The sequence below is a fragment of the Eimeria necatrix genome, genomic scaffold (assembly GCF_000499385.1).
Source record: "Eimeria necatrix Houghton genomic scaffold, Enh_scaff161, whole genome shotgun sequence".
In the NCBI taxonomy this organism is placed as follows: domain Eukaryota; phylum Apicomplexa; class Conoidasida; order Eucoccidiorida; family Eimeriidae; genus Eimeria; species Eimeria necatrix.
Window position 1 is genome coordinate 40,545 of NW_013652307.1, and position 14,681 is coordinate 55,225.

At 50.9% G+C, this 14,681-nt stretch overlaps 1 protein-coding gene across 1 annotated transcript; it reads right to left on the reverse strand.

The window, feature by feature from the left end:
• Positions 1-2,725: 2,725 nt before the first annotated feature.
• ENH_00018740 (hypothetical protein, conserved) lies at positions 2,726-9,771 on the reverse strand (the record flags this gene model as incomplete). The annotated part of the gene is made up of 9 exons (XM_013579335.1): positions 2,726-3,697; positions 3,799-3,904; positions 4,071-4,416; positions 4,526-4,574; positions 4,745-5,536; positions 5,668-6,048; positions 6,173-6,243; positions 6,452-9,141; positions 9,383-9,771. 9 exons carry the CDS (start codon positions 9,769-9,771, stop codon positions 2,726-2,728), a joined length of 5,796 nt encoding a protein of 1,931 aa, XP_013434789.1.
• Between the last annotated feature and the right edge of the window lie 4,910 nt (positions 9,772-14,681).

The following is a 14,681-nucleotide window of genomic DNA, read 5'->3' on the forward strand; positions in this document are numbered from 1 at the left end:
CCTCGCCCTGTAACTTCATAGCTTCCTTCATTCTCCAGTTTCACATTATTCTCCTAGTCACTAGCCACACAATCCAGAAATTGAGTTTTGGAAGGTGAACCAAGAATGCCGGAAGGCGCGAGAGAAGCCGAAGGCGCGAGAGAAGCCGAAGGCTTCTCTCACGCCTTCCGGCATTCGAAGCGCCTTGGCTCTTTGAATGAAGAGCCAAGGCGCTTCGCGAAATTAACGCGAAGCGCCTGGGTTCTTCATTCAAAGAGCCAAGGCGCTTCGCGTTAATTTCGTTGGGACCATCAATGGAAGATTCTAAAGAAACATCCTGTTCATTGTGAACCTCTACAAGAGCCGTTCAAGCAGCTAAACAGGCTTCTCGTTCCTATCTTGTGGGGAAGAATAAATCTTATCTGCTTGAAATAAGCAGCAGACTGCTTGTTTCAAGCACATGAGGCTCCCTGTTCCCGTGGCATTCACAAAGATTTTTCTTGTTGAGCGGAAGGGAAGCATTGCGTGCAGTGCTTATCTGCGCGAAAATTCAGTAGATGAGTCGTGCCTGCATGGCAATTTAATGCGCTCATCCAAGGAAAACATAGTCCACCGATGTTACATAGGCGAGCCGATGTCTCAAAGACTTGTGGCGAGACTCAAGCGAATCTCAAAGAGCCTTCACACGACTCTTGCAGGTGGCCATCTGCATCAGTCTTCTTGTACTCTACGTTCATTCGCTCCACGATACACCATGCGCTTATTCAGCTACACAGTTCTGGGCCAGACATTACAGTACCTGCCGCTGCATCAGGCCGCAGCTGGGTGTTGTTAGCTGCAGTCAACTGCTGTGCGCACGCCTGAGGATTGCACGTTAAAATGCTGGTACGGTGCAGACCTATCCAATCTGCAGGCGTGCAAACCTTCGAAGAGTATGGTGAAGCGTTACTTCATCACGAGCCTTTCGCTGTGATGCGAGCGGCGCACCCTGCCACTGCACGCCTGAAACAGCTGTCTTCATCCGCAAAACACACTAAGTGAGTCTCAGTGAGATATGCGCTGCAAAAGAGGCTGAAGAATTATATTCACCTGTACTTCTACGCCGATCATTGTTTGCTGCTGCGTTCGTTGCACATCTCGTTGCTCTGTTGCTTCCGTTGCAACGTATCTGGTATCACCAGTAACTCGACTTTTGGAACTCGCGCGATTTACCTACTAAAGCGATAATACGTTTGAATTCCAGCAGAATGCAATCCTACTTACTAGCTCTTCTCTCAAGGCTGCATTAAGTCAGGGTTCTCATAGTGTAGGTCTCGTAGTGACTGCTACTCTTGCTTCACGCTTTGATTCATTGTTGCTGCGGCTTGCCGTTGGCTCCAAAGTTGCAGAGTAACCTGCAAAGGAACATCGCTTTAAAAACTGTAGAGTCAAGCATGCCATTTCGTGTTGCCATGCAGCCTAGAAAATGTTTTATTCCTTGTTCCTTTTAGAATGCATGCATCACCATGCTCGCATGAATAAACGTTTTACCTCCTGTCCCTTTTAAAATGCATGCCGCGTCATGCCATCTTTCACGAGCACCTAATGCAAAAACCACTGGCTGACCGCAGCCTCCAGATACGCAGGGAAAATTAGACCACCAGGCAAGGAAAGCAGGACTCCCTTCAAGGCAGCTGCCGTATCTTCATCAGCACCATAGCATCCACTATGCCTCTGACCCAGCTCGAGCCTCTCAGTTTGTACCACTTTGTACACGCTACAAAGAATTGTAGGTCTCGCAGAAGTGTCTCAACAGGATCTTAAAACGCGTACCACTTTGCACCTTTAAGACACAAGTGATGTTGCAACACTTACGTGCCGTATCGGCAGCCCGGCTGGGTGCCTCAATAGTCACTAAGGTAATTGGTTTGGCTGCTCCTGTAGGTAGGCCTCCAGAGGCACTAAAGAGCCTGATGTTTTACGGTTCTTCCAAAAATCATTGTCACTCACAAAGTGTGCGGGCTGCCTGATCCCGAGGCATACGTCGACACTTTACATTCCCAGCTCCTCATTGTGTTTCAATTTGTGAACTCATACCTGTAACATCCTAATCAGTCAGCAGGAGCCCAGTGCAGGCATTTTCAGACCAAACAACATGACAAATGCTCGAGCTTCTTCAGGAATGAAATCCTCTTTGATAATATACTGTCGCCCGCCCGCTCTACCATCAGCAGTTAAATCGTAGCCGTTCACTAAGCCTCTCACGCTCTGAATACGATGGAAGCTAAATGCGCCAGGTGTACACTGCTGCCCAGCCCGAAAAAGCTTCCATAAAACACCAGGTACAGACCGCCTTAGCTGCTCTACTGGCCGCAAGAGGATCTTCCGTTGCTCATTTTTGCAAGCATCTTAGGCATGACGTTCACGGGTGAGCGGCGTGAACCGTTTCAACCCTCTGTTTAGCGACTTGCGCGTCTCCATTAGTGTAGACTACTCTTAGTGCTGTATACGCTTCATAGAGAATAAACGGGTTGGAAAACTGGACTCTCAACGCTGACAAATGCTAAGGCCCTCTTTGAGACAGCTCAAAGGTTTTGAGGCTAAGAGCTCCTGTAGAGCGGCCTAGAAGCCTAAGAGCTCCTGTAGAGCGGCCTAGAAGCCCCTGACGCTGCAAAGTCGGATGTTTATTGTCGAGTAGAAACTCTTTACAACTGAAATGAAGCTGTACTTTCACTTCACAATGAATTGCTTCTGTCGTGAGCGGACATTACAATGCTCCACCTGGCCCTGCTGCCGAACTAGCACGATCAGGTTCTTGGGCTCCCGCGCTTCCCGCAGGAGAAGCGCTCAACGGACCATCTCCCGTGCCCTCCCCTATGGATGAATCATCGGAGGATGGCAGTAAAGGCGATGGGTTCGAGCACAAGTCCACACTGGCGTTCGGCATGCCTATTGGAGGTGGTGCTTCGGAGTCAGCATCTGGCAACTGGAGAACTCCTTGTGCGCCCATGACGGCCCCAGAACTCGTGGAGGACGCGCCTGACGCCTCACGCTTTGGCCGCAGAAGTATACGGTCGGAAGACACGAAATCAAGTAGTCCTCGCCGCCCGCTAGCGCTACGCAGTTGACGAGGAGCAGCACTCTTCAAGGGGTCGGCATCGCCCTTCTGTAGCTTCCCTGTAGGCCTAATGGTATTTGAGCTAGGGAGATCAGCAGGTTGCGTATTATACCGACCAAATCGAGAATGTTGCTGATTCGTTGCCGCAGATGCTATTGTGACTCCATTGGAATTAGGAGCTGTTCTTCCACTATTCAGGTTCCGTGAATGAGAGGGTACCCACCTTTCCAGCGCTGACGAGTCTTTGATGCTGTTGCCGGCGGCGGTGATGTGCCTGCTTAATGCAGGCAACTCCGTATTCTGGCGATATCGGCCGCTCTTTGTGTGTTGTAGTGGAGGCTTCTGATATGTCAGCAACATTGGGCAACGGAGAGACCGGTCACTGGAGCGTCTGCTGTCATCGGTGGCGGCATCTTGGTTTTGCCTTGTTTCAACGATCTTACCGAGACTATCCCTTCTTTTCAGCTCTACTGTGCCATCTTGCCGGCTGGCACGCGCTGCAGCCTCCTGTGCCTTCACCGCTGCCTCAGCTGCTGCTGCTGCAGTATAAGCAGCAGAAACTGCACTAGAAACAGATGACCCATCGGACATATCTGACGACGCCGAAAAATGAGCCACAGCCTACAGGGCACACAAAAAGCAGTTGAAGGACGCATAAATGGAGAGCACTAAATTAATCTTCACGAATATCGATAGCGTTGCCTCGCATGAAATAATCTTACTGTATTATCGCTAACGCCACCAGCGCCTTGTTTCACCGGCCACAAGTGCGCATTGTCAACAGTCACAAAGCCAGCCTCGCCATTGTGGCCATTCCAAAGTTCGTTCCTAAACAGCAAGCATTTAAAGTCCCAAAAAACACCATCAAGATCCAGAGGAAAGCATTCGCTATGTTCAGACGCCACTCAACTCCCACGTGCCATCGGATCATAGGGGCGAGCAGAGAATAGGGCATATGACTTATCATTAATGGCTGGGCGTCAGAACAACTAACCACGACTGTGTGATAAGAATTACAGCGGCGTGAACATTTTTCACAAGCTGGCATGCCATCTCCAAGCCCCATCCTGTATCTGTTTGAACATGGCCCGGAGGACTGGCTGCTTCGGGTGCTGGAAGTGTCATGTGTTTCGAAGCCCGCAATTCAGTGGGCCTTTCTTTTTCAGGCGAAGCTAAGGGCGCGGGAGATGAAGACCGTGAGCCAACCGACGCCGCTCCAAACAAGGTCGATTGCGGAATCATGCAGGAGGGATTTTCCCTCGTGAAGTCCTGCTGGATTGACCTGGCCAAGTCAGCGAGCTCACTCTGGCGGTTCTTCAACTCCCTACAATACGACTTGGCTGCAACACATCACATCAAAGTGACAGTAAAGATACTATCTTCACGCCTGATTCTTCGTGAGAGGAGAAACTCAATTTCTTGAAAGCGCCGGATTCTTCTCATACTCACTTATCGTGATCGCAAGCTCTAGCCCCTCTGAAGCTGAGCTGCAGTTGTCCTGAAGAAGGCAAGGGAGGAAAGACCCACAGGAGACCACCACTTGCATCTACTGGCACTCCATAGCGCCTCCAAGTGGTATTTTTGTTCAACGGCAGCAACTGCTAATGGTGCTGATTCTGAGGGAGCCTGATGTTATTCCTAGGAAAAGGGTGGCCCGCCGCGTAGCACCTTATCATTGTTTTCTGTCACAGGTTCCGAATGCACCCCTTCAACTGGAAGGCTAGGTGACTTTTTGGAAGCCATTTTAAACATCCGTAGGTGCTTCATCATGGTACATTGTCTCTGCCACTCCCGCAGAAGATAGTGGTTAATTGACTCCACCTCCAAGCAAACTGCACAGCTGCAGCTGCGCGGAATTGCGAGACCCGTTAGGTCCAAGTCACTGAACGCAGCACCTTGCAGCGCCCCAGTCGCCGAAGAATCGCCGTAGATCTCTTTTCCGAGCAGCTGCGGGATCTCTCCTTGAAAGGTATCACTTGCGACAGGCGCTTTTTCCCCGCAAGAGCTTGCAACTCCCGCACGGTAAAGGCTGACATGCAACAACGAGAATCCCTTGAGCCCTGGGGGACAGATTTTTGCTGAATTTGCAAGACAGCCAAAATTAAAGTCTGCGTTGTCCTTCCAGACTTCAAATTTCTCCAGCGCACTATTCAGCTTTGCTTTGTTCACCCATATCTTTGCGTACTGCAGGTGCGGCTGCAAGCTTCCATCAGCACTGGTCTTGCTGTCTTTTAAATTCGGCTCCATTTCAAAGGAAAAGTCGGTGCGCATCTCCTTGTATATTTCAGCACAGATCCTGTATAGTCTCTTCAAAACTGATGACTGCTGAATGCTTACTAAAGCGCCTTCTAACTTGTCCAGGCGGCGGCTCTCAGTCTGCCACTGCTCATCGAGGCCCAGCAGAAACTGCAGCATGGCCAGGCGCTCACGGACTTGCGGGATTTGGGCTACTAAAATGAACTGCGACAAACAACGTATTTGCAGGAGAAGAGCTTGCTGTGCAGCTTGGCAGCAGCGCCTTATAGGATCGAAGAAAAATGTGGCAGGGTAAACGCCTACTGAACAGACGACGGCTTCAATGGGAGGATTACCTTTTGCTCAGAGGGTGACAACGTCATCTCGCCAGCCCGCTGCAGTAGACGCTCAGTCGATTCTTCGGATGGCCAGGCGCGTCTTAGCACTGCCAAAATTTTTGCCAATGCCTCCGCGTCACCCGTCCAACTGCATCCATTTGATCGGCTTAACGCCTGCCGAAGCACCAAACTGTCCGTACTAGGGCACTTCGTAGTGTCGAGCAACTTCTGAGCTGCACGCAGAGTGGTCTCTGGCAATTTGAAGTTTTCTAGCACTGTAGAAAGCAGGTATATGCACTGTCCACTCTGTCCCAGTGCTTTCATTAGCGCCTCGGATTCTTCCTTCGACAAGGCACTTTTCCTATCACCTATCGGGATCGTCCCAGACTTTTTTCTGGTCTAAACGAAACAGTCCACAAAAACCCGCACGAATAAATGCACGGCTATAATTGGCCAAACTTGACACGAATACTGTGAAGACACCACACCTCTGAGCTACCGCTAAACAGAATAGGCGGCTTACCGCGGACCTGCCGGTTGGAGTAGAGCCTTTGAACAACTGCGAATCGTACTCAGACACAGTATCGCGAGATGCTGAGCAAACCAACACAAGCAGCCGAGCAGCAAGTGCATGCGCTTCTGCGGGGTCCTCCTTTACAACAGAACAACTTCGTAAAGGCGCAGCTGGCAGGCTCCCTGGTGGAGTTACTGTCCGCCCCTTCCTCATTATCTACTTCAATGGTTTCACGACAGGGAAGCATCCGTGCCTAACTGAAAAGAAGCACTCCTTTTGCAGATGTACCAGAGTTTGACTCCAGCGCAGTATCCTTTGGAGTGTCACTAGGCATTCCGCCCCCCGAGGCGTGGGAAAGCCTTTGTGTTACAGGGGAGCTCATGCGAAGCTCCGCCTTCAGCGCGCTTACAGTCCGCTCATCAGTTTCAACTTTCTTTTTTAGCCCAGTCATCATGCGTTTAGACATGTAGACAGCGGCTTTGCATAAAGCCGCGACATCACTTTTTGAGCTCGAAGGGGCCTTGTCTTCTTGTTGTGAGACCTCATGTGCATGAGCCTGCTCAGTATGAAGTGCTTTTGGCCGGCCGGCGTCCTGCTGTTGCCTGTTCTTCGCCTCAGCCAGCTCCTTACGAAGCTCATCAATTTCCGCTGCCTTGGCTGCCAAATCGCTAGCTTGCTTTTCAATGATAGAACTAGTTTGTTTTGTTTCCTCATCCAAACGATTACAACGGTCCAGTGCTTCCTGTAGCTGTCGGCATAAACTATCGCGCTCCGTCATTAAACTCTTACAGTTCTCGTCTGTCACGGCTAAGCTTGCTCGGCATTGATCGTACAAAGCGTGTATCTTCGCCTCCCCCTCTCTTGACACCAAAAGCTCCGCGTTCAGATGCCTTTGCTGTTTTTCATGCTTCTCAGTTTCCTGCTGCAGGTGAAGCATTTCTTCCTGTGTCTCACGTAGTTTGCTTTCCAGCTCTTCTATTTTGTTTACTGCCTCCTGCAGCAGACGATTAGCATCTCGCAGTTGTTCCGCGTAGAAACTTTCCTCCTGGTTTTGTAACTTCTGCTTTAGAGCTTCCCCGATTGTTTCCTGTTGCGCCTCTTTTGTAAGCAGGGATTCCTCTTGCACCAGATCCTGCCTCCGTGGCGCTTCACCAGCCGCTGAGGAAACCGTCGAAAATTCTGTGCGCAACTTCGTCTCTGGCTTCTCAAGGTCTGTCGCTCTGATGCTTTCGCTCTTTGCTCTCAGGCTTCCTTTCTGGGCTTCGAGTCTATCGAATTGCAGCTTTTCCTGTAGTTTCGTGCAGCTTTCTTCGGCCAGCTCGGCCCTTCGTCGTTCTCTTTTTAGCGTGGCTTGCAGTTCAGAAACCATCAAGCTTTGCTCTTGCAGTCGCTGCCACAGTGCATTCGGTGTTTGACAGTCGCTCCCTGCAGAGCTGTTACGCGACGTCCATTTGCCGCGCGTGCAGCCTAAAGTCGGTGTCTCGTAGTCAACAGATGCAACGCTGGTAGGGAGCAAAACCCTCCTACGATATCGGAACAGCTTTGCAGCCAAGCGCCACATGACGTGCAAGGCAGCAGCGGCCAAAATGCATCCCACCATTGAGCCGACAGCCACGGGGTCTATTATTTTGAGCGGCTGTGAGCGCTGCAGCATGAGGGCGGGTTCACGCAGAGGAGGAGGCCACGTCAGCAAAGCTGCAACTTGTGCAGAGGGCAGCCGCAGCAGTAGCAATGTTGACAGGACAGAGAGCCGCAGGGGTTGAAGTGTGGTCCAAGTAAACATGACGAATTCGCGGTCTGGCAGGAGGAGGACCCAACATGTCAGACAAGCAGCCAAAATCTCGAGACCCGCAGCACCCCGGTTGCTACCAGCACTGGCGCTCTCACTCACTGACGTGCTATTTTCGCCGCGGTTAGGGGCGGACGCAGTCGTGACACGGTCAGAACGTCTGCCTACGAGCTTCCGCACAACGAATATCAACAGGGCAATAACTCTAAAAGCGAGTGCTGCGGCTACACACAGCAGCGATAGCACCACAAATGTCACGGCGAAAGCAGTGAGCGCACTCTTGCTCCCAACTGCCACATAGCCCATCAACTTGCTCATGAGGCCACTATCGATGACGAATCCTGAAGCGATGAAGCGCTGCCTGAGTGCTGAAGGAACAGCGAGACACAGCCTGTTCACGATGGTGGAAAGGGAGTAAACAAGCATCAGCATAAGCGCCAAGCAGTAGTGTCCCATCTCCAGGACGCTCTCCTGTTCGTCAAAAGCTATATGAGTCTGTTGTTCCCTGTCAGGCCATGCAGGGGACACGTCAACATCTCTGTTGCCGACATCTCGACTGCTGCCGCAGAGAAAAGTGTGGGCAGCGCTGGGAAGGCTTCGCACTGCACTTCGGATAGCATTTCTAAACCAAACCGCCCACCAGAACTCCGTGCCCGTGTTATCTCCCGGCATGTCTGGAGCGTCTGTAGCGTTGCAGGTTCCACTTACACTAGCAACGATTCCGGCGCGCCTTAGTAGAGATGAAAACGGCTGCAACAGGGCGCTCTCTATCCACCAGGACAGCGCTCGCAGCCATGTGGCCAGCTTTTCGTACTGCCGTCGTGACGCAAAGTGCAGCAGCCAGACAAGGTGATCTGATGCCTCTCGCCCTCTGGCCACCGCCGTGGCTGCAATCTTAACGTGCTGTGGTGAGTCAGAGTTCAGAAGCAGCGGCGGCAGGCCGCCGCCCAGCCAAGCATGGCCTGGAGGAAGTGGAACTCCTCCGCCTCCCTGCAGGGTCTGTAGCCCTTCTTGCGAGTCGTCTCTCACTAGCGATGCAGCCCAGAAGGCTACGAGCAACAACATCAAGTAAAACGCGCAGTGCCAATATCGAAGAGGGAGACGGCTCCAACATTGCTCTTGAAGATGACGGTACCGTGACACTGGCTGCTGCTCTTCTGTAGGCCTAGAGCTTCTTAACCGGTTCTTTCTGTATGATAAACAAACCAAACCGAATAGCCCAAGCAAAACTTGTTCTTAAGAGTACAAAGTGGTAGCGTTAGTCGCTGTAAAGGCACTTCCTGCGGCAAGACTTGCCCACGCTCAGAGCTCCCGACTGTTTCGTTCTAGCTACTGTTTGTACGAATCCTTAGCTACAGGAGAGTCACAAACAGGCAGCGAAACACACGGCTGCTGTAAGATATGCGAGTGCAGCGATTTAACTTCCGTACCTGCAGCTCGACAGCACCATACGGAACATGCAGCAGAGGAGCCATCCCAGATGAAGGCGAGACAAGACAATGGCGACAAAGAGCAACACAGGATGCCCGCCTGGTTGGAATAAGGTGAGAACTGCCCATGACGACAACAGCAGACCAGACTGGGTAGCAATCTGCCGAACGCCTAGAAACGGCCTCGGACATTTCTCCTTTTTATTGCTCTCGACTGGTGGCTTTTTGCAGCGTGCATCCCGCAGGCTGTCCTGCTTATTGTCCGTCTGTTTCTGTACGTCGCTTGCACTTTCTGTTGTGGGCGTGTTTGCCTTAACGATGGTCCCCTCGGTCGAGTGCCTCGCAGTTGAGAGATCTGCCTGCTTCGACGCCGTCCAGGAGTTCAACATCTTGTGAGGGGTAGCAGCAGTCGCGATGCTGGCTTCGGCTGTATCTGCAGGACTAGTTGCCGTGATGCAAGCCACAGTGCCAGTGGTGTGCTCTTTCGCCTGTGTGGTCGTTGCTTCTTGTGACACTGTGTGAGCATTGCTACGTCTTAGTATTGGCGCAAACGCAGCCCCACAAAGCATACATACTGGATAGAGGCACTGGGTTGCTTCTCAATGGATATACAAGATATCCTGATGGTTCTGACCGCCGTTAGCCCGGTGATCCAACTTGGGCTCGCAGGAGCACGACCTCCACTGGGAATTCCTGGCATCCCCTTCGAGGCTTCCGTTAAGTTCAGGCGCGACAGTAAACAAGACAGTTCAAGGAGCGTACCTTATCGTTGCGGTACTCTTGGACTTCTTCAAGCGATCAGCGCCGGCTCTTGTTCGTGCCAACATCTCGAGTATAGCCTGTGAGGTTCTTTTCCATGGAAAGGCCCCAGGCACATACCCAACAGAAGTGCTCACACGCCAATCTACTTCTGGAGGCCAACGCCAGAAAAACGGAACAGGTGTGCAGCGCCGCTGCACAAGCCTTAACGGAGTACCTTGCAACCCCAGACAGTTCGAGGCGTCTGTCAAGCTCAGGTAGTTGCTACATGAGGTGAGTCCTCAAGTCAGTACAGTATAAAGTGTAAATGGATGAAAACAGACTGTTAAATGATGTTTTCTAGCAATGTCACGGCGTTGCTAAGATCAGGCTGGCCCTGTTGCACCTGCTGATGATGCAGGCAACATTTGTATTTCACTAGTTACCTTCCCATCAGAGAGTAACTTTCGCCGTGAAGTTTTGCCCTTCGCGCCTTTCAGAGTGTCAGTTTCCCAGATTCAGCCAACGAGTACTTGTTTTTGGCCCCACGTCGCTCTTAGCCCATGCGACCGCGGGGCCGCTGTTGGGTGCCAGTTGGGTGCGGTGGTCTGCCGTTAGCGTTTCGCGTTTGATTTTGTTGAAATAGAGGTTCTGACTAGATAGTCAACTCATTTAAAGAGCAGTTGAGCAATATTTAGCATAGTTATGCGGGCGTTTGCAAACACCAGTCCATCACAGAAGGTGACTGTTGCCCTTCCTTACAATTAAAACTTGTTAAGCGGTTAGCTACCTTTGGCTTACTGAAGAGGTTCTTTCTAAGCAGGCAAGAGCCACTGTGGCAATGCTTTAGAGGTAAAGGGTCCACTTGCTACTACGCACCAGTAGATTCAGCGCTACCACACCTTTAAGAGCGCTAGCATCGCTCAAAAACGCCGGCTGTCGAGGCCGGGACCACGGCATTTCCATAAAATAATAGCCTGGGCTTCAGCTGGGCCACTGTCCTATGGAAAGAGCCCGCTGAGCCGCAGCGCCAGCGAGGTTGTGCTTCAACGGGATTCATGCGCTCTACCGGGCTCACCAGCACTCGTGTCAGCCATGTTTACTGTTGAGAACCAAAATCAAGCGTTATGCAAGTAACGGGCAGCGCTCCAAACCAGACAGAAACTAGGTCGTAGCAGCCCAGCCACAGCCCTGTCCTATATTTGGTACAGTTGTCCCTCCGCTGTGCATACAAGGCATGCTGAGCGTAACCCCTACACGATTAGACACTCATATTGAGCCCATCTAAGGCCGATAAGAATTCTTCAACACTACCAAGGCACAGTGTCCAACTTTACTTTCTTTTGCGGCAGTTAGAGTATGCCTGTAACATACCACCAACGTGGTGCAAAGGTGCAAAACCCTATGACCACGCAACGGGGCTTACTCCTCGCGCCTACAGGCTTGCTCTGTTCCATAAGGAGGCAGAGTGTTTTGGGCTTTTAAGAGGCAGTGAATCTGCAATGCGCAGCACTACCAAGCGGGAAGGAAGCTTCATCAAATGAAGAAAAGTGTAGCCCTCTAAAACTGGACCAAAAGCGACGACGCTCAGATACGTTCATTGTTGCAGCGGCCTGGTTAGTAAGTAGTGATAAAAACAAGACTATGTAACCAGACAGTAGACACACGTAGGAGCCACGCTGGGCTTAGCCTGCTACAAAATGAACGCTTTTTGAGAAATCGATTCACATGCGCCTCACTCGTGCAGTGCCGTGCTACTTTAGTTCACTTGAGCACAGGAACGTCTAATACCTGCGGAATCTGCGAGTGATAGGCGCACGCGATCAAATAACCTTCAGAATATCCAGCGTTTGCCAGCCATTTCAAGCAGATTATCAGTATCCTTCAACAGCGCAAAATGAGTGTCACCCAGGCCTTACTGAGGTACTGCAAAGAGATAGTTTCAAGAAGAATTAAGCAGAATCCCCTCCAAAAGTTGGCCAAGCCGGAAGAATTGCCATGCTGAAAGGAATCAAAGCAAACCGGAGCAACTGTGGAGCTTGCTCCTTCATTTGAACGTGAAGTTGCGGGCTCCAGCGATTTTGGTAGCCGGCGCCACACAAGTAGGGTAGCAGAAATAAGGCTTCATTACTATAGCACAGAAACAATTGAATAATGGGCTTGGAACAACGCCCTTGAGAGAGCGAGCTAGTGAAACACTATGGAAGTAGCTTCATAAACTGGATCAACCTCAATGATGCGCGCGCAGGCATGAACAACTGGGCAGGAACGAAGTTCGACAATCTCCTACGCTGTTGCATTGCTAGTGGGGTGGCCCTTATTCAAAAGATTGCGCTCAAACGAGGGCGAGGGGACCGCCAGAAGCGCCTGAGTACATTGCAAAAGTCGTCGCAATAAAAGAAAAGGCTTTCTTGACGGAGTTAATGGCCGTGACACTGTGCAGGGTCTAGCAAAAGGATTCATTGTCAACTGCATGGACATGGCAGAAGCAGCAACAGAATTGGCAGCAGTGCATAGCCCAAGAGAAGCTGCGGATGGAGAGTACAGGAGGAAACACAGCAAACTACAGCTCTACTTTAGTGAAGTATGCACAACCATCTTCGAGCTTCAGGCAAACAAAGGCGTCCAAGGTATCAACTTTAGACTGGAAATGCGGATATCACGGTATACGTTGAATGCATGTGCAGGGGGAGTTCGGCGAAATGCCTCCCCTCACGACGAATTGAAAATTCATAGACCAGCTGAATTCTGCAACAGGTGAAGAGGTGCAGACGAATACGCCAGGGATGGTTCAAACGCACCTCGGTAAAGGCAAGTGCACTATGAAGCGTTTACTGATACTAAAATATCCCACAAGAAGGGGGAAGAACATGAAAACTTAGAGAGCAGTACGTAGGAGTTGCGGAAGACGAGCCTTTGAGCCACCACTGGCAAAGTGCGTGGCCGCCAAGTGCCGTCACTGCAAAGCCAGATTCCACCGGAACCTCCTCTTGCTATATGCAGAGGCTACTGAAGAAAAAGCAAATGGACAAAATATTTTGAAGGGCTGGAGCAGCTCTTCAGGCGTACGTTGTTCGCTAAACGCAGATAGTAATATTGACAGGTTTCTTTTTAGTCTACCCAGGCACAGAGCTTGAGCAACAGGGGGAAAAGGCTTTAGCCGCCACTTGAACGCTCACATGAAATCCTGCTACTGCGACTACAGCGAGCACGCAAGCTATCGTGGACTGTAAGGCGGGCGAACAACATGAATGTTCCGGGGTGCCCTCAGGCACAAGTAAGACAACGCCTCAGCAATGGTCCTGACTTTTCAGCTGTTGCGCTCACTTATTTATCTCATACACAACAGCACACAACTTTCCAATAGACATAACTTCATACATACGCCGCATGATGCCCTAAGTAGGGCTTAATTTATTGTGCAACCCCACAACTTCCCGATACCACGAAGCGCCGTGAGCCATACATCAGGCCCAGCACCATGTGTCTAGATTAGTGAAGAAGAAGGGACGCTCTTGGTCGCGTATGAAACGGAAGGCCGGCTTGCACGCAAGCACGCAAATCAATCTTCCTTCAAAGCCATGCCATGAACCCGGTTCAACAGAGATGTTACATATACGGCCAAGGGCGTCTCCCCTCAGTCACCCCTTTAGACTAGTGGCCTAACTTGTTAGATGTTGCATATACGACCAAAGGGGTCTCACCTCAGTCATCCCTTTAGGCTAGTGGCCTAACTTGTTTAGCGCTGCTGTAATGCGCAGGCACTACAATAGGGTTTGCTGGTGACCTATAGAGGATAGCTAACTGATGATCTATACGCGGTCAAGAGGCTAAGACTCGGATTGAGCGCTGTACCCTCTTACTAGTGAAATAGAAAAGCAATTTATTAGCAAAATAACATGTAGCAAGTAGAAATGTCTGCGAATGTCGTAAGATTGGGGTTGCCGACAACGCCGGCACCGTTGCGCGTCAAATCCTCACCGGACCAGCAAAGCAAGAACCATGAGAAGTGACTTTTATGAGATATGGTTTTGAGAACTTGAAGACGTTACGCAGCCGATGCGTCTGTAGTAGAGAAGATTTCATAGAGCGCCAGAGTTGTGGGTCATGCAGCATCGTACACGCTGCGGAGAACGCAGTGTACTGCAGCTAGAATGTATATTTACCATCAGTCCCTCAACTATTTGCAACAGCTCAGCGATTCGTGGCCTTTAAGTAGTCGCATTGCTCACTGGCTTGAACTTCAGGCGGAATCCCAAGTTGTCGCAATCATATGCTGGCTACACACAACCATGTGGCGAATGCGTTGTCTCGATGCGCTTGCCAACGTATTGTATTTGCCCCCGATGGCGTCCCTGATGCTGCATTCACTCCTCCGGACGCCCTAGCTTCATCAGGTCTTGTGACCAAACGCTGACAACCCGCCAGACTGCAAATCGACTGGAGACATGCATGTGCTTCTGCCCTGTTAGTTGGCTGCCATGCGATCAATTGAATCTGGTTCCACGAACGGGACCCACAAGTCAGCACCGCTCACACGCGTTCCACGTGCACCTTTTAC